The 22,892-nt window shown below is 44.1% G+C and overlaps 3 protein-coding genes across 3 annotated transcripts in view; 1 reads left to right on the top strand and 2 right to left on the bottom strand.

Moving 5' to 3' along the window:
* Positions 1 to 59: 59 nt before the first annotated feature.
* Positions 60 to 11,386, bottom strand: LOC306702040 (uncharacterized protein; the record flags this gene model as incomplete). Its single annotated transcript, XM_079167533.1, has 4 exons — positions 60 to 3,324; positions 3,550 to 3,783; positions 4,784 to 5,003; positions 11,120 to 11,386. 4 exons carry the CDS (start codon positions 11,384 to 11,386, stop codon positions 824 to 826), a joined length of 3,222 nt encoding a protein of 1,073 aa, XP_079023659.1. The 3' UTR covers positions 60 to 823.
* A 2,760-nt stretch (positions 11,387 to 14,146) lies between these two features.
* On the top strand, positions 14,147 to 15,103 carry map1lc3cl (microtubule-associated protein 1 light chain 3 gamma, like; the record flags this gene model as incomplete). The annotated part of the gene is made up of 4 exons (XM_079167050.1): positions 14,147 to 14,296; positions 14,383 to 14,438; positions 14,546 to 14,652; positions 14,914 to 15,103. The coding sequence occupies exons 1-4, from the start codon at positions 14,239 to 14,241 to the stop codon at positions 15,101 to 15,103; spliced, it is 411 nt and encodes a 136-aa protein (XP_079023176.1). The 5' UTR covers positions 14,147 to 14,238.
* Positions 15,104 to 18,262: 3,159 nt separating this feature from the next.
* ehd1a (EH-domain containing 1a) overlaps positions 18,263 to 22,892 on the bottom strand; it is a 12,828-nt gene continuing 8,198 nt past the window's right edge. The window contains exons 3-6 of the mRNA XM_079167953.1: positions 22,014 to 22,255; positions 21,295 to 21,465; positions 20,310 to 20,474; positions 18,263 to 19,416 (exon numbers count right to left, since the gene is read on the bottom strand). Coding sequence (XP_079024079.1) covers positions 18,883 to 19,416; positions 20,310 to 20,474; positions 21,295 to 21,465; positions 22,014 to 22,255 — 1,112 coding nt within the window. The 3' untranslated portion in view covers positions 18,263 to 18,882. The remainder of the gene's footprint in view (positions 19,417 to 20,309; positions 20,475 to 21,294; positions 21,466 to 22,013; positions 22,256 to 22,892) is intronic.

A 22,892-nucleotide genomic window follows, 5' to 3' on the forward strand; every position in this document is an offset into this window, starting at 1 on the left:
TCCTGAGCACAATATCAAGTTAAAGAGTATTTGCTTGGTTTTGGTCATTATCTGGCCAATATGATTGTACTTCAGAGGCACTGCTGCCCTTAAAAAAAGGAGGAATATCACACTCTCACAATAGCTATAATCACTGAACTAGTCACAGAGCAGCATGCAGAAGTATACAGATACACATTCATACTCATGGTTACAGGAAGGTTCTGCTTATAGATAATACGAGTTCATATTCAATATCTTTAAATTGGGCTTTAGATGTTAAATCCTTTAAAACAATATTCACACTTTGAAAAACTCCACTGAAACCCACAGTAGTAAAGAAGATTTGTAGCTCTTTGCAGCTCCTAAAATAAATGGTTCACCCCAACAGTTCTTCTTCACTGACATTTCGATGCGGGCCTTGCTGCACCCTACGGTGCTCACCTTTGCTACTGTAGGGTGCACAATCTACAATAATACATTGTCAGTGAGAGAAGAATTTTTAAATTTGATGTTTTTGTAGTTTTTCGGGAGGCTATAAAAAGTGTCTGTAAAAATATATACGAAAACATTACTAAGATGAATGCCGTGAGCCAAGAGCAAAATTAATAGCAGGTTTTACAGACTTTATGTGCCTGAGAGGAACTTCCATCATACTAGAAGGTCTAGACTAGAAGATATCTTATAGCCAGTATCATAAAACCAGTGCATCGGTCTAATCAATCATAAGTCTTTGAAGTTTTAAAATGATGGCACTTCCTTTTACATGAAATATAATACCAACCACCACCATGTAACACGTAGAAGATGCATTTACTGTGATGGTTATTTTATTGTACAAGTGTCATTTCTTGGATGGCTTCCGTTTGAGACTCAGGGACCTCATGGAGCCAAACACTCTCCTCCCCAAGTCCCTCAGTGACCGAGAGCGCTGCAGGGGCATCCGTGGAGGAGGGGACGGAGAGAAGGAAGGGGAGGAGAGCGGGGAGAGGGAATGGCAGCTGCCTTCCAGGCTCTGAGAGCGAGAGAGGTTAAAGAGGCTTGCTGTGGAGGACAGACGTTTGTCTTCCTCTGCTCTCAGCCGTCTGACGCCTTCGTGTTTGCTGAGGCCCATGCCACCTTGCCCCACATCTAATGAGGAGACCCAGTGTGCCCGCTTTGAGGGCTCCTCGGCGTGGTTACGTGACACCAGCAAGCCTTGGGACTCGCTCCTGAACAACGCCCTCCTGGAAAGCCTGAGGCTGGTGCTACGTCTCTCCCCATCTTCCTTCGCCCTCTTCTTTGAGAAGATGGGGGAGTTCTCAACTTTTGGCCTCTTGTCATTGCTGCTAGATGAGGCCTTCCCCCTTCGATGCTCCCTCCTCCAGCTTTCAACGCTGTTCCTCCTCCACCTGTAGCCATACTCGGCTCTGTCCATCTCCTCTCTTTCGCTTTCGGACTCTTTGCCCCAGATGCGTCCCTCAAAGCCCCTCCAGAGTTTGTTGGAGGTCTTCCTGGGTGTCTGGGCTGCTGATCGCTCCCTCTCCTGCTCCTCAGCCCAATCGGAGCTATAGTCCTCTCTCTTGGCGTAGCTGCTTACCGTGGATGCCCGGATCAACTTGTGGGAGGCATGCTTTCCTCTATAAAGCCCCTCCCCTTCCACCCTCTTCCACCCGCCACTTCCCCCCCCACCCTGCCGAAGGGATCCACCCCTTGGTTGGATACCGCTAGGCTCCAAAGGAGAGCTCCTCGTATCGGTGCGAGGCAGGGAGCACTGGAAGGGCGCATCCCGACGGAAAACCGAGAGCGGGGTGGCACCCAGAGGGGACGGCTGGAGAGGCCGGGGAGGTGATCGGCCCCTGGTGGTGGGGCGGGAGGCAGGGGAGGAGGCCGTGGAGGAGGGAAGATCGGATGGGGAAGGGATCTGCTGGTAGTGGCAGTGTGAGGAGTAGTGGGGTGAGGGAATATGGATGGACTGATAAGGGTGTATGGGGCTGCTAGAGTGTGAAAGAGGAGGGGTGATGCTGGACTGAGACTGAGGAGAATGGGTGACACTGAGAGACAGCTGTATTGGTCTCTGGGGATTCAGGTCGGTCAGTCTAGTATGGTCATGTGACTGATCTGACTGGGCTGTCAAGTGAGTTTTACTGTGACCCCTTACCTCGCCTGCAGTATCTGATTGGAAGCAGTCAATATCCAGCTCCACACCTTGTTCCATCAGTCCGACCACGACAGACCTAGAGAGGCCTGAGAGGCGGGAGATCTCCTCCACCATGGGGGAGTCTTCGCTTATCTTGGGACTGGAGCTGGACTCTTGGATGAAGCTACTGCGCTGAGACCTAGGAGCTGATCCAGAATTTGTGCCAAACACTGATGGTCCAGTGTCAGGTGGAGCACCGCTGCTCCAGTCTAATGAGCGACAGAAGGTAGATGATCCAAATCCAGAATTGGGTCCAGACCCTGAAGTGACCTCCAGGGAACTGCGGTGGCTCAGGCTGCTTGGACATGTTGAAATGCGAGGGCGAGCCCTAAGTGCCGGGGTGGGTGTAGCGGAGGAGAGTGATGTAGCAGAGGCCGTGGAAGCTGAAGCAAAGTCGCTCTTCAAAGCTCCACAGCTGCCATTTTTGGGATTGTCCACCGGTCCCCGGCTAGAATTTAAACCAGGAGTCAGGTTCAAGTTAAGGTTCAGGTGCAGATTTATGTTCACGTCCTCTCCGGTTGCTGAAGGAAGGTTACCCAGGTTGATAGAATTCCTAGTGGCTTTTTTCCCTGTGGTGCTCAGGCTAATTCTGGCGGAGTTACCCAGCAGTGACTTACAGGGAGTGATGCTGCGGCTCTCAAAGGCAGAAAGGGACTGCGTAGAACCGTGACTTTTGCCAGGGGTACAAAGGCCTCTGTGCCTGACTTGACCTGGGGTGGCAGCTGAAGTGAGATTGGAGGTGGAGGAAGTTACTCGACTTTGGTACTGGCGAGCCAGTCGAGAGATGTACTGCTCCAGCTGGGTGAAAGAAGCCAGGGCAGGGGGCTGGTGAGGCTGGAGAAGCAGAGTTGGATCAGCGTTGGACTCTTGTGATTCATCTATTTGGGCTCCTTCAGGGCTCGGAGAGGCTGATTGCTCCCGGCTCTGGGAGGTGAAGAGGGGACTCTGGAGGGCGACGGCATGCAGCGGGCTGGGGTAGGGGTACACTTCTTTGTTCCGACGGGACACCAGGTCTGTGCAGTAGCGAGGGTCCATTTGGGGGTTTGGATAGAGGGAAGAGGAGGTGGAGTCAAGAAGGGGGAGGAGGGAAGACATCAGGGAGTCACCGAGTCCTGAGCAGAGATCAGACAGAAAGCTCAGACCAGTCGCTTCAATGTCACTTTGGACTGTAAGAGACAAGAAGAGGAGAATTTCAAACAAAACATTTATCTATTATTCTAGATCATCATTCACTAAATGTATATATATTTATCTATTTCCAGGCTTAAGAGCTCTACTGATGTTTATAGCCAGAGCACTACCTTGAACCGCCTTCAGTTGACGTTTTTTAAACCTGCTATATTAAATGAACGGATGTACATGACACGGATCTATTCGGTGCACCAGCTCACCTGAAGCTGGTGTCCCTTCTGTGGGTTCAGCGTCTTCCAGGCTGCTCCGCAATGCAGGCTGCTGTTGAGGCACCGTACTTTCTGACCACAGGATGTCAGTGTTGTCAGCGGACAGAGGAACCTGCTCCCACAGCTTCAGGGGTCTGGCTGGTGGCACTGATCCTCCCTGAGCAGCGTCACTGGACACCGAGTAGCAAGAGTCCGAGAGAGAGCTCCCGCTCACTGAATAGAAACCTTAAAAAGAGTGAGGAAAAGTTTAGTATGTATGTATCTTATGTTGATATGTAGTGACAATAGATAACAATTGATTAGACATAATGATGTAATCCTGATGTAATATACTCCTCGTTATTTCATTTGAATTATTAGTTCTCCAAATTACAGATTGTATTTTGTACTTTGTGCTGTTACTGACTTGTTGGTTTTCCTTTTATTTATTATTTCACTACTCTTTATGTTAAATATAAATATAAAATGGTGACTAAAAAAACATCCAACAGTTTCATACAGCATGTTTGCTGTTCCATATACTCTTTGTCTATTAAGTCTTTCTTGAGAAGGGAAATTGTGTTTTCTGTAAGTGTAGTTTGGTTGTACATACTTTAAAGAGAACTAGGTAGGTAGGAAGGTCAATGAAAACCAGCTAAACAAAGACATCGCCTATAGAAACTCAAACTGCGGTCACATAAATTCCAGTAGAAAGGCGTCACAATACTGGATCCTCTGGTTGACTAACAAGTAACATGAAGGTACTGCAGTGCAAAAACACAAGCGCCGTGAAGACTTGCATTAGCTCCAAAAATATCACCAAAACTTTAATTTGTATTTAATATTTGGAAGAATGAAAAGGTTAAGCTATGAAACTAACTTCAAACCTAACATTCTGAAATAATGCCTTGCAAGTCACCCTTTGCAAGAGAGTAAAGAATCGTATAAAAGAAGGCGTGCATGAGTGCATAGCAGGGAGAGGACTGTCTGAGTTGTGTGTAGAGACACAGAGACCACAGTTACAATGAGAGTGGATTAGAGTTTGGCAAGAAAAGCTGACAGTGAGAGAGAAACAAATGAGTCGGTGCCAAGTCCCTGACTGCAAGTAAACACAAGTAAAAAAGATCCTGGTTAATGTTTAACGGGACTTCGCTTACACAAGGTGAGCAGAAATTGACTGTGTTGCAGACTGGTCAGAGCTGTGGACCAAACATTGAACCACTGAAAACAATGTGTATCCGTTTACCTGAACTAGGTCTGGAGTCGCTGTCCAGATGGACCGTACCACCCGCGTCTGGTGTTGGGGGCGAAAGCAGGTCAGAAGGGGCGTCCCAGGACAGAGTGGACCAGCGTGAGTTACTCCCCCTGCAAGACAAGGAGTGGACCGTCCCGTCCCCTGAATTACTGCCATAGTCCTCTGAGCTGCTCTGACAGGGCAATATCACTGTATCTGAGGGAGACGGAGCCTGAGGAAAACAAAACATGTGACAAGTTAGACCTGGGCAATATTGACAAAATCGAATATTCCAATATCTTTGACACACTATCTAAATAATGTGACTACGATTATTTACAAGTTCAACATAATTTTCTAAGTAAAAATCATTGGTGATATGGAGGAAAAGGCCAACCAGGTAACAACATTTACCCAATTATAAGAGTCCAGATAAATTCAGCATTCGGTCATACAGAGGCAAAATTACCCAGATGATATTTGGTCTAATTTGATATGGATGGGATCATCCAATGGGTGTAATAACAGGATTCACTCATCATACACAGTGCACGGCTTGTTTGCTTAAGTAGAGTTTCACCTCTGAGAAAGATTGTAAATTATAGCGTTCTCTAGATCTCTAGATGTTCATGCATGGTCACATACTAAGAGTAGCCCCTCATATACCGGTACCTCCCACATCCTAGAGGTTTGCAGCATCAAACATGAGCTGCTTCAGCAATCACTATTTTATCAAGTTGGCCTTGAAACACCTTCTGAAGGCAAGAAGAGTTGCTGAAAAGTGTGAAAACACTAAATTGTTACGAACAAGTTATCTTCTAGTTTATACAACACATGAAGAACACTTCATTTGGAAGTCAAAGCTGGTTTTATTTATAAAAAAACAGATTGCAGGTCGCAAACTGAATTATTTATGATACTGAAACATACTTATGCAAACGAAATGTGTTTCTTTCCACAAACAACATTGAAGAAGCATCGTTTTCACTTGTCATCGCTTGTTATTAGATCTCATCTTTAAAATTGTTGCACCATGCCTTGATACCCTATAAGGGTCACAAGACGAATAGCTCAGGAACCACTGACTTTATCTTTACCAATGTATTGTATTTTATACGTTTTTCATGTGTTGTCTTTTTTACACAATCTTAATCTGAAATGTAGCTAATAATTATGATTGTCAAATAAAAGTAGTGGAGTAAAAAGTCCAGTATTTCCCACTGAATGTAGTGGAGTAGAAGCAGAATGTAGCATCATACTACAGTACTTAAGTACAATACTTGAGTAAATGTACTCAGTTACTTTTCACCACTGACAATAAGGCCACTGCTTTAAACACACATGTAGGGATGAACATCCATGATATCATTTACCAGACGCGCACCGGTGATGTCACACCGCTTACTGGAACAGCCAGGAATAATTTGACCCCCCCCCCACACACACACACACACACCAACAAGAACACGAATCACCCGTCAAGTAAAGCAAAGTGCCTCCATTTCCTAGATTAGTAAGTGCTTGCTGGAGAAACCCCCCTCCTCCAATTATCCTCCAAATCCCCCTCCAGGACAGCAGCCAAGAGGAGCCCCTGCATTAGACTGATCGAGCCCAGACAACAGAAACACTGTGAGTGGCACTGATCAATCCTCCTCTTACTGAGGAAACAATACAGGTAGTGACTCACTGCTGGGTTGACAGGAGAGAGAGAGAGGGGGGGGGTTCAGAAGATAATGGGAGAAGACAGATGACGTAACAAAGAGCAGCCGGAGCGGCAGAAGGGGAAAGGGGGGGATGGAGTGAGGAGGGAAGGAAGGAAAAGAAGTGGGAGAAAGAGTTGAGACTTTGACCCGTCTTCGACTTATCTCCCCTCTTCGTGTGAGATTAGGAGCTTTTACTCACCACTGTCCCCCGTTTTTTAAAATTTCCCAGTGAATCTAAAGTGAGTCGAGGCTGAGTGGGTGACCAAAAAAAAAAAAAAAGAAGATATAGAGGGACCAAAAACAGAGAGAAATAAGAGAGTGACTCACTGAGTGAGGGCGGAGAAGGGAGGGTGAGTTTGGGAGGGGGCGAGCGGTTGCCGGGTGAGAGAGAAGGGCATCTTGAAGGACCCCCACCTCCCCCACACTCCCCATGACAAATAATACCCCCCCCCCCACTTCTGTAATATACTTCGAGCCAGCCGCCCCGTGCTCACCATAGCTACAGCTGCTCGCTCTCTAACTCTCGCTCGCTTCTCCTCCCACACAGAACCACAACAGCACAACAGGCCCGGCGAAATATTTAACTCAGCCTGAACACACACAATCCACAATCCAGTCTCGCTGAGACTGTGAACTGTTCTGCCATAAAGTCCCACTCACGAATTCTTCTTCCTGCCATAAAAGAACATGTTTATCTGCACTTGGAAGAGCCTCAGCTGTTTTCCCTTCACTTCTGTTGAATGTGTGTGTGTATATATATATATATATATATATATATATATATATATATATATATATATATATATATCTGTCCTTCATCTCCTCCATATTATCCCCCAACAATATAATGCGTTGCACATGACAGGATATAATGTTACACAGAGACCAGTGTATGATCAAATCATAGGAGGCAAGTGGATGGGGGTCTGCTCAGAGCTCTGTAACATGATCTGCCTCCATGTGAGGGAGCAGCTCAGTCCCCCTGGAACAATGTGAAGGAAATGCATGGGTCGATAGGAAAATAATGCTACAGTGATGGCAGCTGCACAAGCAACACACCTCCTCTTAATAAGTGCATTATGTCATTACAGCGAGACAAATGGCAGCGGTTGCCATGTTGAGGCAGAATAATTTGGTCAAACAGGAGCGGGCGTTTGGCGAGAAGTACGCGCTTGTTCTACGCGGCGCTGTGTTTATCGTTTCATGCATTATAAATGTGGTATTGAAATGTAAAAGACAGCCCACGCTGTGCACACCTTCATCTTCACCAGCTGAGTGGAGTGATATGCGCTGCAGCTTTCCTGAAACGTTCAGGTGACTCTTTCATTGCACATAAAAGTATCAGCTTTGCTGAGGTTTTTTTTTTTTTGGTGAGCTCAGAAAGATCCCCGAAGGCAAGAACCAAGAAACAAAAGCTGTCTCACTCCACAAGACAGGGTAATGGCTCTCCATGTAAGATGATGCTTTCCAATACCAAACCTAATTTCAAGACAGGCTGCCCTCAGTAATAGCGAATACAGCACTGCAGATGGTGTAGAGACATGTACACATACTGTGTATTATGGCTGCAACGAACTATTATCTCTTTAAATCGATTCATCTGCTGATTTTCTCGATCATTGAAAAGTAATTTGGTCTATAAAACAGCAGATAACTTTAATTTGATGATGAAGGCAATGTCATCGAATGCTTGGTTTTGATCAACCAACAGCCCAAAACATTATTCAATATGAAATACTGTTAAGACAAGAAAAGATAACTCGTTTTCACATGTGGGAGGCAGAAACCAATGGATTTGTGGTATTTTTTGCTTTAAAAAAAATTAACAGAACAGTTGCTGATTAATTTTCTGCCTATCCCTATTTCCCCCACTCCTGTGCGCTCTGTGCTTTCTTCAGCGAGGAGAATTTAGTTTTTGAACACTGAACATTCAACGGCAACAATCAGTGTTTGAACAACTCGGCCTTGACACCCATTCTGAAGGCAAGAAGAGTTGCTGAAAAGTGTGAAAAGATTAAAATGTTACAAACAAGTTCTCTTCTAATTTATAAAATACATGTTGAATACTTCATTGGAAATCATAGCTGGGTCTATTTATAAAAAAAATGATTGCAACCCCAAAACTGAATAATTCATGATAAAGAAATCAAATGGGTTTTCTTTCCACAAACAATGTTGAAGATGCATTTCTGGGGGGGTGTTATTGCTTCTTTCAAAAACCTGCGTGTGTCACAAACACCAGAACACATCACATGGTTGAAAAGATGTCATTTTAAATTACATTTGTTTTTCCATCACAGATGACACTAACCCATAATCCCGATTTGCACAGTGATAACTCCTACTCTCTCTCTACTAGTGAGAGAAAGAGTGAATCACATTTCAAGAGTTTAATTCCAAAGCAGACAAAAAACAAAGTGGGTTTTAAAGTAGAGCGCATTATGTAGTGAGTCATTCAATCCTCAGTTATAGTTCTATTCTAATAGTTCTATTTTTAAAAGCAGAACAACTTGTATTTGTCAAAGCAGTAAGTAATGAAACCCAAAGCATGACTTTTGCACCTTTATGGTAGTAATAAACATCTACTCCCTCGTCTTTGTTCTCTCTCCAGCTGCTGTCTAAACTAGGTGTGCTCACTTTTGACACAACGAAGAACAACTATTTGTTTCCATTCATGCAAATGTTGCGTTTGAGTTGGCGGAGGTCGACCCGGCCAGAGGGCAGAGGGCCGAGGGCCAGCCTGCTCTGCTACACTGGAAGCTCCCTTCAGAGGTGAGAATGAGCAATGCTGCTCGGCCTCTCTGCAGGATATCTCAGCACCACGGGGGGGGGGGGACTACAGAGAAGATGTTAGGAGGTGGGCGGCGAGGAAGGCAGCACATTATGAGCCACACTTCCATGCAGATACCCTCAGATGGGACTGACATTTCTGTTGCTTGCACTGATAAAAAACTGATAATTATTATTATTATCTTCCTCCCTTCAGTGCTATGCTATAATATCATTTTGTCAAATAAATACAATTTCTGCAAAAAAAGGTGACTTCGGCTGTGGCCTGGTTTAGACAGAACATGCATTAATGCGCTGACTAATACGGCTCATTAGTATCAGGCACACATATTCACAGTGTAACAACACTGTGTGCAAAGTGAAGTGGATGAAGGGTCTGTTACTTTCTCAGAATAACAATAGAAGTGTTATTAATGCGGCACCAGCAGATTTAAGTCATGTTACTGGTTTGGAAATGATCCGGAGATTAATCCATGACGGGCTGACGAACACGCACAGCAGTGCAACCTCTGTACAATGCAGTGAATTAGGTGCAAAGCAAAAAGTAAGGCAATTATTTCTTGATGACATTTTAAAGAGGAATTTCACGGCTGGAAAGAGGATCATTAAAAAAGGTTGTCGATGTGGTGGTGAGGTGCAATTATTGTTGCTCCCTTTGGTTAAAATAAACGAAGGAGGGGGGAGGGGGGGGATGTGCTTCCATCACAGTTTACTAGTGCCCAAGGTGACGGCTTCAAATTGCTCGTCTTGTCCAACTAACAGTCTAAAACCAATACATATTCAGTTTACTATAAAAAAAAGAGACAAAACAGCAGCACATCCTCACATGTAAGAAGTTACGACGGAGCTTCTATCAATCTTGCATGAAAAAATTAGTTGAAAGAATAATTCCTTTTCAAAATAGTTGCTGTCCGTCCTCTAATTGACTAATCAACAAATTATTCAGCTCCATAGGTTCAATATGTTCCTGCCAACGCAAGATGCAATAAACTACTAATAAAAACGTGTTGGGTGCACTCGCATTCACATTTATCCTCTCATTTCCAACAGATTTGACATCACTTCACAGGTTCAAATATAGTTCATGTTCACAAGTAATGGACCAGACCACCAACAGCCTCAGTATCCAGGCCTCCAGCATGACCTGCTCACATCCTGTCCTCCTGTATTACATGTCAACCCACATTCATCTCATTCTCAACACAAAAAGACCTGCGTATGCATTTCAGGGAAAGGTCTGGAACTGGGTTAATTTGTCTGTGGGTGTGTTTGAAGATCACACATCAAGACCTTTCGGATTGAAGGATCTACTGGAGCATTGAAGATTTCAAAAACTGCACTTTTTGCTCAGGACAACATGACAGCCATCTCCCTTCATATTGTGATTCGAGTGATTTGAATGCAAACTGGGTGCCACAGTGACCTTTACAGCTGATGAGTATTACCAGTCAGAGCCAAAAAAAACTGCAGCAGTGCCTGGTGGCTGGCTTGTTAATACCTGCAGCTGATTTTAGCGCCTGTATCCCACCACATCCTCCTCTCTAACCTTGAGGCAGGGCACAGAGCCAGCCAGACTGAGCTGGTCCTTGTACCCTGACCTCATTGACATTTGCGCCATGTGACGGTCACATCCTGCTGCTGTGTAAAATGACCAGGCTGCATGCACGGATGGCCCCTGGCACCATCTCAATCAGATGGGTGCTCAGCCGTCAGCACAGTCGTGCGCCGCCGGGCAGCGATGAAATCTGTCTACTGAGCCGCAGAGGGACCGGCTTGTTGGCAGATCACCGTCATCCCCGCATCCATATTTAATAATCTCGTCATGTAGAGCTCCGTGACAGACGCACTGACTGACCTGTTGCCTGCGGGATGTCGCAGAGCCATGCTCGGCTTCCGAGGCGGCGCTCTCCGGGGTTCCGCTCGCCTCCTCCGCCCGTGGCTCTTCGGCGTTGGCGGTAGCGGAGGCTCGGTCATCCAGAGCGGTGTCCACCATCTCCAGGTGTTTGCACCTGAGCAGCTCCAGCTCCAGCACCCCGGCAAGCGTCGCTTTGAGGCGCTCTCCGATGCGGACGCGCTCGGTGCCCGACCAGAGCGAGTTCAGGCAGCCGCGGCTGCCGGCCATCCTCGTCGGGGGTGCCGGGCAGGCGGAACCGGGGCGCACCGCTGACCGCCGCTCAGTCGCCGTGCAATTGATGAGAGGACTGAGTGGGCTATGGTGCAGCTCCGGGTTGAGCATCACAAGTCCGGACGAGCGATTGCAACATAGTAGCCGCTTGAATTAACGCGATACGCAAAATGTAATCACCATCTCTAACGTGCCATGCAGCCTACAGCTTCAGGCAGCCTGCTGACTGGCACAAGACCAGTATTAATAAATCCACCGGTACACTGACGGAACATCAACGAGCCGTGCCTTCATTTCCTGTTGACACGATCCTTTCTTAATGTCACTTAATAGCCTCCCGGTCCAGTGGAGTTACCATGGCGCGGTGCTCCTGAACGCGGCGTCCCCACTGAGACAATGCAACAGACTGACGAGGGGTGACAACGATGCTTGTGGGAGCAGGCAGCGGGGAGGAGGAGCCGCTGCACCAGAGCTGCGCACGGATTGGACAGGGAAGTTTTTCGAATGGATCCACGCTTGTCCTACTCAGACTTCCTCAAAGCAGGATACCCAAAGGACACATACTCACATTCCAGTGGTGTTCCCATGAAGGTTGTGAGTTAACAAAGTGACCTCATCATGTTCTGGGGTATTGTCATTTTGCACATGATATGTGTAAACATGCACGCTTCAGTATCCCCCAAGGGCCCCACAACTTAAACCAAACAACTTTGGTCTGGGAATGCACCTTTTTCAAGACATTTTGAAAATAATAGAATTATAAATAGCTTCAGTTTCAGGGTCATGGTATTGTGTACGCTCTCTCACTGGGACACTTGAATGTGTCGTCGGTGTTATTAGTAAGCACTGCACTTTTTCATAATTGCCTGTGATGGAGTTAAGGTGTCTGCTGTGAAGAAATGCCTATTTGCAGCACTGATTCAATATAATTGTTTCCGTTATCATGTGGCCCTGTCTTTTTAAATGTAGTTTTAGAACATTATTATTTTAGTTTATGTTGTGTTCAAATGGTGTATAATCCTAAATAAAGCTCTGTTTAATCAAATTACCACAAACTAATTGCCTAACAGCATATGTTTGCCTGGAGCCTTCTAAAATGTAAGAAGACTCAAAAGTAATGGAAATTATTAATATCATTATTATCATTAAATGTGTTGTCTACTCTTTGTTTTATTTCTGCTACTTTGGTAAATACAAACTTGATGGCAAATGCATTTATATTATTTCCGTTGATGAATATCAAAATGTCAAAGTCCACAAAAAAACCGCAAAAGCACAATTTTCAATTTGAAAAAAGATCAGCCAATCATGTATCTGTATTCTGAATGTGACAGGTGCAGTGCACTTTGCTCTAGTGCCACCTTTCAACCAGCAGAGGGTGATCTTCATCCACAACAGAGCCTCCGTCCATGGTAATGTTACTACATTTTTTTTTATATTGAATTAAACTGAATTAAACTATATGTCCATTTACTTACCACATTATATCCTTAAACAGACAGCAGACACTGCCTTAATACATGTAGCTTGCCTCATTCATTCCTTTAAAAACAAATCAGTTGACAAAACTATATATCACATGATCTTCATCAGCATATAGAGTTTGCCCATCAGAGGAAGAAGATGTACTCAGATATTTTACTGAAGTAAATACATGGTATAAATACTCAGTTACAAGTTAAAGTGATGATTCAAAGTTTTACTTAAGTAAAAGCACAAAAGTATTAGCCTCAAAATACCAAATACCAATCAAAGTACCAAATTAAAAGTATCATCATGCAGAATGACCCATTTTAGAATAATTTATTTCAAGTTATTGGATTTTAAATGATAGATGCATTAGCTATTTTTGAAGCTGGTAAAAGTGGAGCTAATTTAAATTATTCTAAATACGTTATCTGCTGGGCTGTGTGTTCATTTCACCAAGTAGTCAATAAAGTGTTATCTTCTTTACAATATTACATCAAAACAATTTTGTTGATTATAATTAGTATTATTAATCTGAACCTGCAAAGTAGTTGAGTTGAGTGAAAAGTACAATATTTCCCTGTGAAATGTAGTGGAGTAGTATAAAGTGGAAGACAATGGAAATTAAAGTATACTATCTAAAAAAGGTATAGTATAGCATAGTAAGTAGATATTATGTTAGTAACTTTCCACCATTGTCCACTGATCAGACTTCAAGTTCTGCTTCGGAGGAAATAGAGAATAACAATGGGGAGTCAATAAATAGATAGTAGATCAGAAAAACAAGAACTGGAAGATATTTACATCTTATTAGAGTTTAGAGATTCTGCATCAGAATTGAAACCTCCACATCAACACTCCAGTCAGTGTTGCGATTGATTATGATCATTCAGAGCGTAACTGTTATGTGGCTATCAGACAGTGAGGTCAAAGGTGAGAGCAATCTCATGAGTGGCATGCAGGTTCCTCTGGGGTCCCCGTGTGTCTGCATCATTAATGTCATGTGGTGTTTATGCTCCTCACATGTTGGGCGGCCCTCATTACGCTCCCTGCTTCATGTTTGTAAACCTCGGTGTGCCTGTGTACTTGACAGCAGCACCCAAAATCACCAGTAGATGTGAGAATGCCCAGTTAGATAACCAGTGCGTGTGAATCTGCAGCCGCACACACTGCCCACCAGGACGAGGAGTGTGCCTTTGATTGTGTGTGTCACATTTCGACTCCTCCCTGCCTCCGTCCCCTATAAAACACCAGTGGTCTCAGCAGCATAGTGGGGTTTGCTGACTTCCACCCGAGGGGACTTTACCGTCAGCCCGGGCAAGACCACCGTACCGCCTCCATCACCGCTGGTCTCTGCAAACCGCCCTAAGCAACAAACAAACATGGCTCCTTTTGAGAAATCCATGGAGATGATGCCCTTTAAGCAAAGGAAATGCCTCGGTAAGTCACATTTGTTACTTGCTTTTGAACATTGAACTCACAATGTATGGATGCTGCATAAAACACTCCACTCTGTTTCTTTTTAGAAACGAGAAAAGATGAAGTGTGCACCATTCGGACTAAATTCCCCAACAAACTGCCGGTAAGTTGGTTTTCCATACAAACATAATGCATTTAATCATCAGTTTCACACTTTAAATTGCATGTGATGGCACCACCAGCTGACCCCAGATATGCGTTTGTGTTCAGGTTATAGTTGAACGTTACATCCGTGAAAAGACTCTCCCTTTGTTGGACAAAACAAAGTTCCTGGTTCCCTTCGAGCTCACCTTGGGTCAGTTCCTCTGTCTGCTCAGGTAAATGATTTGTGACTCTGTGTGCTCGTGGAACCAGCAGACTTTCTCAAGGCTCCCACTCACTTCTCAAACAACTTGTTTTTGAGTTTTCTAGCCTTTTTCTCCTCAATCCAACCCTCCCTTCTCTCCACTTTCTCCCCCAAGCTGTCAGATTTGCCATTGTTCTCCGCATGCCTCCCTCATACTCTCTCCCCCTTTGTCCTAAAAATATGTTGTTTTCCATCCTTCGTCCACCTCCAACTGTCTCTCTATTTCTTCCAGGAATAAGATTTCATTGGAATCCACCCAGGCCCTGTTCCTCCTGGTGGCAGAGAAGAGCATGTCCTGCATGTCCTCCAGCATGGGGGAGGTTTATTCCCGCCACAGCGACACTGACGGCTTCCTCTACATCACCTACGCCTCGCAGGAGGTGTTCGGAGCACCTCAACCAGCAGCCAGGCCGCAATGCTGAGCGTGAAGCAGATAAAATGAACTGAACCAACGGAAGTGACAACTAGCAACCACACTGGAGGAGAAGAAAAGAAACTAAGCAGCCACAGACTGCATTTCAGCCTACCTCATGAAACTTTCTGGACTTTCAGACACAGCAAATCTCTATTTCTGCATGCTCCTCAGCTCGCTAAAACCAGACTGGAGTGGACAAGACTCACCCTGATAATTTGTTGGAGACAGATTGATTGTTTGATTGGCAAATCAATACAGATGCAACAGTTGTAATCATTCTTTTGTGAAGTTTTTCTGTCTGTTTTATGTCTTTACTGGGTAAAAAATGTAAATATTTGCTCTATAAATACATCAGAAACATTGAGCTTCAATGCAAACAAACCTGTTGTAGCGTTGCTGTAATGCCAGTTCAGTGTAAAACCACCACCACCCTCTCCACTCTACACAAACAGGGTCAACGTCTTGCTGGTAATCAGACTCCTTTTCAGCACTTATCTCCCCTTCCTCCTCTCCTTTCGTTGATTGCCTCTTCATCCTCGTCTTTCCTTAAAAATGTGAAACTGTGCTGCGGACTCTTGAGGCACTCTTTGAAAACATGGATGTCAATTGAATGCTGCTCTGTTTTCAGCTGTCAGCATTTCAAAAAATAAATCCTTGTCCTTTCAATTGACTGACTTTGTGTGATATTTATGTTTACTTTATAAACGGTGTTGTGTTCAAACTTTATGTGCTGCTTTAGAAAGACAGAAATGTTCACTTTTCAGGTTTTTAGTTCATTGCACAGAGCTTGAATGGGCTACACATGCTGTCAAACCACAGAGACACAGCTTAATCCCTCTTGTTAAATGAAAGCATCAAAAATAGACAATGTTTTATAAGGCTTTATAAGGTTAAACTTGTACTCAGATTGTACTGTACACACACATGCAGGTGCCTCATTCCTCACCTGCCTCTGAGAAGCAGCACTCCCTCCACACGACTGTGTTGTATAAGCCCGGCCCACTCAACTATCTGCAGGGGTCAGTGTGTCAGAGGGCCGACGGGACTATTTTTAGAGGTAGAAGTCACAAATGTGACTCAAAACAAGAGAAAGAGGCGGGGGGGAGTGACGGGAATACAAATGGAAAACAAAGAAACTTGGGGAAAAGCCACTCTCCATAAACATGTGGAAGAAAAGGAGGGGAAAAGAGGATAGCAGTGACCGAACAGAGGACGACAGGAAAAAGGAAACCCTGCATAGGAGAGATATACAGTGGGGGAGTGGGACAGCTATCCAAACACACAGGGACGTACAGTCACTTCACACCACCGTGGGCATTCAAGCAGCTCTCTGTCAATATATTATCATACCAGAACAAGAGCAACCCTGAAGCTACTGCAAGCTGTGAATTATCTAATGGTGTCAGTACTACTGCTCATCAAACCAGACCGCGGTGGTTTTAGGTTTTACAAACAGCAGAAGTGACCATTAGAAATGATACAGCACAAGATTTTTGGAAACCTTGAAATACGCTGTAAATATAGATCATGTAGTCTCAAATATGATTTTACAATTAATTATTAATTATCTTAATTATAATTTTGACTGTACTTCAATGCATCAGTTTATTTTTTCTGTTTGTCTCAGTCGAGACGCCAAACCATAGATATTTCAACCACTTGTAAGTTTACGTTAACTACAGCAAGCCACAGTAATGCTGGATAGCATTAGACAACAATTTAGTCAACAGTAACAAACACTCAGACATTTACAACATCTGACAGAAACCAAAACATGTATTTAATGTACGGCATAAATTCAGTCAGTCTCTTCTCTGAATTGCAAGAAAAGTCTGTTTCTAAAACATTTTATTTGGTTAATATAGATATAAGAACATTTTTTAAGATTTTGACTCTACTTTGCATCTGTTTTTACATCTTTATGGTATATTTATTGCTGTTACTTGATAAATGTTATCCGTCTGATCACACCTCTATCATGATCCTTAACTACGCTCTTCATAGACGTCTTTACATGTTTTTCAACCGTCCTAAACGACACAACTATACATTGTGTTGGAATTGGCTCTAATCTGAGTCTATCCAAACACAATACCTGTAATAACTTATCAAGACGCAAGAGAGCGCCTCTGGACTTTGTCAAAACTGAATAACAGCTGGAGAACATGTGTTTCTGATTCTGACTGATAATCCAGTGAGTCAGTGAGCATTTTTCCCCCCTCGAGGGCTGAGTGTGCTGATGAGGGAGAGACGCATGACGGTGAGTGCAACGTGAAAATGAAACATTACATTGTGTTTTTTAGAGGATCGGTGCTCTCGTCACAAAAATTGGAAAACAACCAGTTGGATGTTTCGAAGTTGAGGCTAAAAGACGTACAACAAGTTACAGATGTGGAAAAATGTAAACCGACAATAAAGATATAGTGTGGGAGTGTTTATATAATCTTTGGCCTTGCATTAATAACCTGGATGCTGCTCCCTAGAGCAACACTGTTCCTTCAAATCTACCATCAACCATGATATACATTTCACTTTCTGATACCTACATCTTATTTGAATTATGCAACATACCTCAGAGCAGATTCATACTGGCTAAAGTTACACAACTGAGCAGGTTAACAATTGGAACGTTAAGGGAAATTATAAGCAGTCAGTTTCGTCTTTGCTCAGACTCTCAATATGACTTTAATAAAGCTACCGCTTCCTGTCTTTCTGTTTATCATTTGTGCTCATCTGCTTGAGCCTGGAATGAATTTCTAGCTCTCTCAATAGTCTCCATGTGTCCTGAAAAATTCTCCAGAGAAAGTCCCAAGTGTCTGCCTGGTTTCAATATGCGCTCAAAAATATGCAGAGGCCACTTGTATCGTGGGGCAAATGACCTTATATGTCCTGTGGCGGTGCCGTCAATGACTCTTTCTGTCCTACAGAGGGCAGTACACCACATTGGAACTATCAAAATGAGAGCATTTCAAAATAAAACTCGGTGTTGATGACCTCTGGGTGACACAGTCCTTGACTTGACCCTAAATGACACATTAAAGCCACACAACCAGTATTTTCCCAATGTTAACCAGCGTCTCTTCCAGTGAGGCTTTCTTCTGCGAGTCAAACATCTGATGAACTCCAATCAATGTTGTATATCAATAAAAATCCACATTACCACGAGTCAGATGGTACAGTAATCCTTTTTATTTATCTGGCAAAATAATAAAAAGGGAAGCATTTGGAAAGAGTCAACGTTAACAGTCAGGAAATACAAAAATATAGATAAAACAATTATAACAGCTGTTTTGATTTATTTCCTCTTTCACTCTCCAAATGGAAAAAAAAAAAAAATTCTATATTTCTTTGGATCAACATATAATAATATGGACTGAATGCTTAGAAGACATCTTTTATACAGGATGCACAAATCCACGTTCAGCCCCATCATGCAAACTTTATCTACCCATCAGTTCTCGATCTTTTCACGATCTTGTCTTTTCATCAGTTTGCAACCCCCCCCCCCCATTGATTTCTAACATATACCTAAATACTATCCCCTAATGCACAAAGATGGACCTGCCCTCCCTTGCACCTCCCCCCCTGATCCCCTCCAGTCTCTCTCTGGCGAAAAAGATCACAGTGATACCTCCTCGTGGTGTGTCAGGAAGCCTGGAGACTCACTTTGATGGAGGACGATGCTGTTCATGCTTGTGGTTGGGACTTTTCTTCTGGAGAGTCCTGAACACGATGCAAAGCGTTGACATGGCTGGTCTCTGGGCCGCCCCCCTCCCGTCTCCTCCTCTAGTCCTCCATGGCTATCTCGCGTTTGGACGGGGGGATCAGGTGTCCAGGGAGCGTGGGCGGCAGCTCGTGGCCCTCCAGCTTCACTTTGATCAGGTGGTTGGCCAGGGCGAACTCGTCGTCATCGAGGAGGCCATCTTTATCCACGTCTGCCAGCTTCCAGATCTTTCCCAGGACCGTGTTGGGCAGCTTGGACTTCAGCATCTCCTTCTTGGCTGCGGCGCCGGACACTTTGCCGTTGATGGGAGAGAGGGTATAGAAGATCTCATCGTATGTGGGCTTATCGCGACCCACCACCCACTCCAGCTCATCGATGCCTTCGCTGGCACCCTCTCCATAGCCGTGACCAAAGGGTCCATTCATGGTTCCCTCAAAAGCTCCACCCTTGACAGACTGGCTGGGCATGGCGGCCTCTTCCTGGCGCACCAAGGACATGAGACGGGCGATGTCGTTGGCCAGCATGTCCTCCACAGCCTCCAGCAGCTTGGGCTTCAGCACTGCGAACTTAGAGAAGTCCTGGCCGTTCAGTTGATCCTGAAAGGACGGGGGACGGGGGGGTTGAGAGAAAACAGGAATTGGTGATAGAAATAGATCAGTCTTCAATGGCTACCAATGGGTGCAGCATACAAGAAGCAGGATTTCCTGACAAACCAGGAAAAATAAATCTCATCCCCGTCCTGGCCCATCCTGGAGGGCAAGGGCAGGAAAGAAGGGCAAAGATGTGAAGAGAGTAAAGGTCGGAAGGTCATTCTACTCTGAACCCTTAGCTTCTAACACACTCTATGTAGCACGGCAGATGTTTTTTCATCAAATATGTAACACTGACCAACGTATCCTCATCCAACGGTTCGTATGATACTCTACTAAAATGTACTCCTCATTTTGTGTGCCTTTTCCTACAAAAGCCAACAACAAGTGTCAACTTGCGTACAGTCTTTTCAAAATAAACGTTTGCCTTTACAGGAAACTCGGTTAGAATTAGGCAAAAAACTACTTGGTTATGTTTAGGAATAGATTGTGAAATACTTAGTTAGGTTTAGGCAACAAAACCACTTAGTTAAGTTTAAGAAAAGATGGTCGTTTGGGTTAATATACCCATGGAAGTGCTGTTACTAAGTACGAAAGTTACATGACACAATCATCAACGTTGACTTCTTGTTTCGCGCTGGAAATGAACAGCAGTCTCCTCTCTGTTTGTTGGACCCATCCACCTCTCCTACCATCTGCCCTGTGTGAGATTTACTGGCTTTTATTCTTCCTCATTCATGAATTCGTGGATAACATACGAATTATGTATCTATTATAGCGAATTTGGTTTTTCGTCGCTTTTCCTACGAATGCGGGATGAGAGCAGCGTGCACTGAATGGTACATCACAGTCTGCTGTGTAGGTGGCTGGATTCATCTTTCTTTTTTTTTTTATCATACCTGCATCTTGGCCAAGTTGGGGAAATCTCCAGGTGAGATCTGGTGCTCCTTCTCAATCTTATGGTAGATCTCTCCCAGGTTGGCTATCAGCTCCTTCTTCTTGGAGTCCTTCCCAAACACAGCCGGCATGTCTTTTTTCAGAGAGCTGATAATGTAGGCCTGAACCTAAACACCATGATGGAAACAGAACAGACATACTTTAGGGTCTTGGGGGGAATTTACAATATTACAATATGCATATAGACGTGTAGCAGAAGTAACAAATAATCCCTCTTCCCTTCTGGTTTATCAAAATGCTCAAACCTTCAAACATAAGATTGCGCTCACTTCTCCCTTTGGTTAGTTAAGAAACTAAACACTAACAAAGTTGCATAAAACAGGACTTGTTTTTGTGTAATCCCTTGTGTAACATCTTGTGGTTTTTAGCCACTCTAGCAGCACGAAACTCGAGAAACGGCGATGTCTGTGTGTCGGTCCACCACATTGATTCTGACCCGAACTGTTGGCTGAATTAACATGAAATTAGCTAAAAGCACCGCTGTGGCTAACGGAGCCACTAGCATGGCTGTAAACGCTTTATGCGTTCCTGTACCCATACTATCATACTATTTAGTATGCCAGAAAAACTATGCCCTATACAAAGTTTTTCAAATTTAGTATGCCAGAAATAGCAGGATGTTCTACTGCAGCCGTTACTGTTAGCCATTATGTTTTTTCTGTCTATATTGACCCACAATCCTCTGCTTAGCAAAAGATGTGTCACATCCACCAAACCGACGAGAGAGCACAGACAGCCTGATGACAGCTCACTGACAGATATCACATATATTGGATATATGAGCAAGAGGGTCAAAGCTCAAGGCGCAGTGTAATGACAAAGTAGTATGTCCCAATTGTATACATACTGCATGCAACAGTACGTTTTGTGCACTACGTATTAAAATATAAAGTATTGGACCATATCCGTGGTGTCGTTAGTACGGACCTTGGCGAGGCGGGCTCGTTTGATGAGGTCGTTGAGTTTGCGTAGAGCTGCGTTACGCGGCAACGTCTGGATGTCCAGGAACAGGTCCTGCTCCTCCGCTTCAAACAACTTCCTGTTGTCTGGGACCAACAGGGGCTGAGCCCAGAACGACCCAATGTACACGCGTACCACCTGGAGAAAAGTTAACATCCATTAATCTGTTCCGTAGGTTACATTTAACTGCCCCCACACCCACACAAGAGGATGTGTGGCAATGCAATACAGGACTGTGTGGCCGACAGTGAAGCAATTTTGAAAACGTACGTGTTCTCTGCTTCCCAGCTCGTAGAGAGGCTTCACAATACAACACACTCTCAAAGTCAATGAATAATTCTCAACACGATCCAAAGGTTTCTCTTGGATGGGTTTATGAATATGGCCCTGGATCAAACATTAACTAAACAGTAAAAATCATAAGACAAGCTGGATCAGCTGATATCAGGAAGCACCCGTTCTTTTTTTACAATGACAAACTGAGAATATCAGCTGGAACCATCTTAAAGTATGTCACTTTTCAATTACTGTTTGGAAAGGTCATGTGACCTCTGTCCAGAGGAGCCATTAGCCAAATTTCCCCTCAATATAGTCCCAGATCCGGAAGAGATTAAACTTTGTCCATTTTAAAATAAACCTGTGGATCACAAAAGCTAAAATGTAAGAAGTAAATGCGTTTTCTTTACCTCAGGCGTGTTGATGATTTTTCCTAAAGACCACATCAGTGCTCCGTAGACCCTCATCAGCTGCTGGGTGCTGATCTGGTCCGCCTTGTTCAGCACCACGCGCATCTTGTCCTCGTGGTTCTTCAGCGCCCGGATGACCTCGGAGAACTCGTCCGAGATGTCCAGCTTGTGGGCGTCGAACAGGAGGATGATGCGGTCCACGCGCTCTGCAAACCACTCCAGCACTGCGGCGAAGTCGTAACCTGGAGAGAGCGTAAGAAGAGGAGAGCAGCCGGTTAAAGACGGGATCTGCACAGAGACCGTTGTGAACCCTTATGACAACCACATTCACTGGATTGTCAGAATAACATTACATTTAGTATGTATTGTGTACTATATGACATTAGTTTAAAAAAAGAAACATTGCATTTCTGCAACACATGGTGAGTGAGGAATGTAGTATTTGGATTTAGCGTGCTGTATCATGTCACTCTTTTTTTCTTTGTTGCCTGAAATATTTGGCTGTTATTCTGAGTAGTAGAAGATTTTCTGAAGCCAACACTTCAATGGAATTTTTTTTTTATTGTGTCCAAGACACATTCAAAACTTGCAACAACCATTCAGGTTGGAGAAATACAACCTGACAAAGAGCTCAACGGCTCCAATCGGTCAATAAATTGTGTGTTTCACGTTCATATTCCACTAATGTTTAGATAAGAACTTTCAAGAGACAGGACCTTTTTCTCCCTGGTTACATATTAACTAGCATTACTGAGACAGCAGGAAGGTAAAGACAGTTTGAAGTCCATTTAGTAAATCTCACTTTTCAATCTACAGCATGTATTAGGAATGAAATGCCCTCTTATTATTATTATTATTATTATTATTATTATTATTATT

Source organism: Pholis gunnellus (genome assembly GCF_910591455.1).
Source record: "Pholis gunnellus genome assembly, chromosome: 10".
In the NCBI taxonomy this organism is placed as follows: domain Eukaryota; kingdom Metazoa; phylum Chordata; class Actinopteri; order Perciformes; family Pholidae; genus Pholis; species Pholis gunnellus.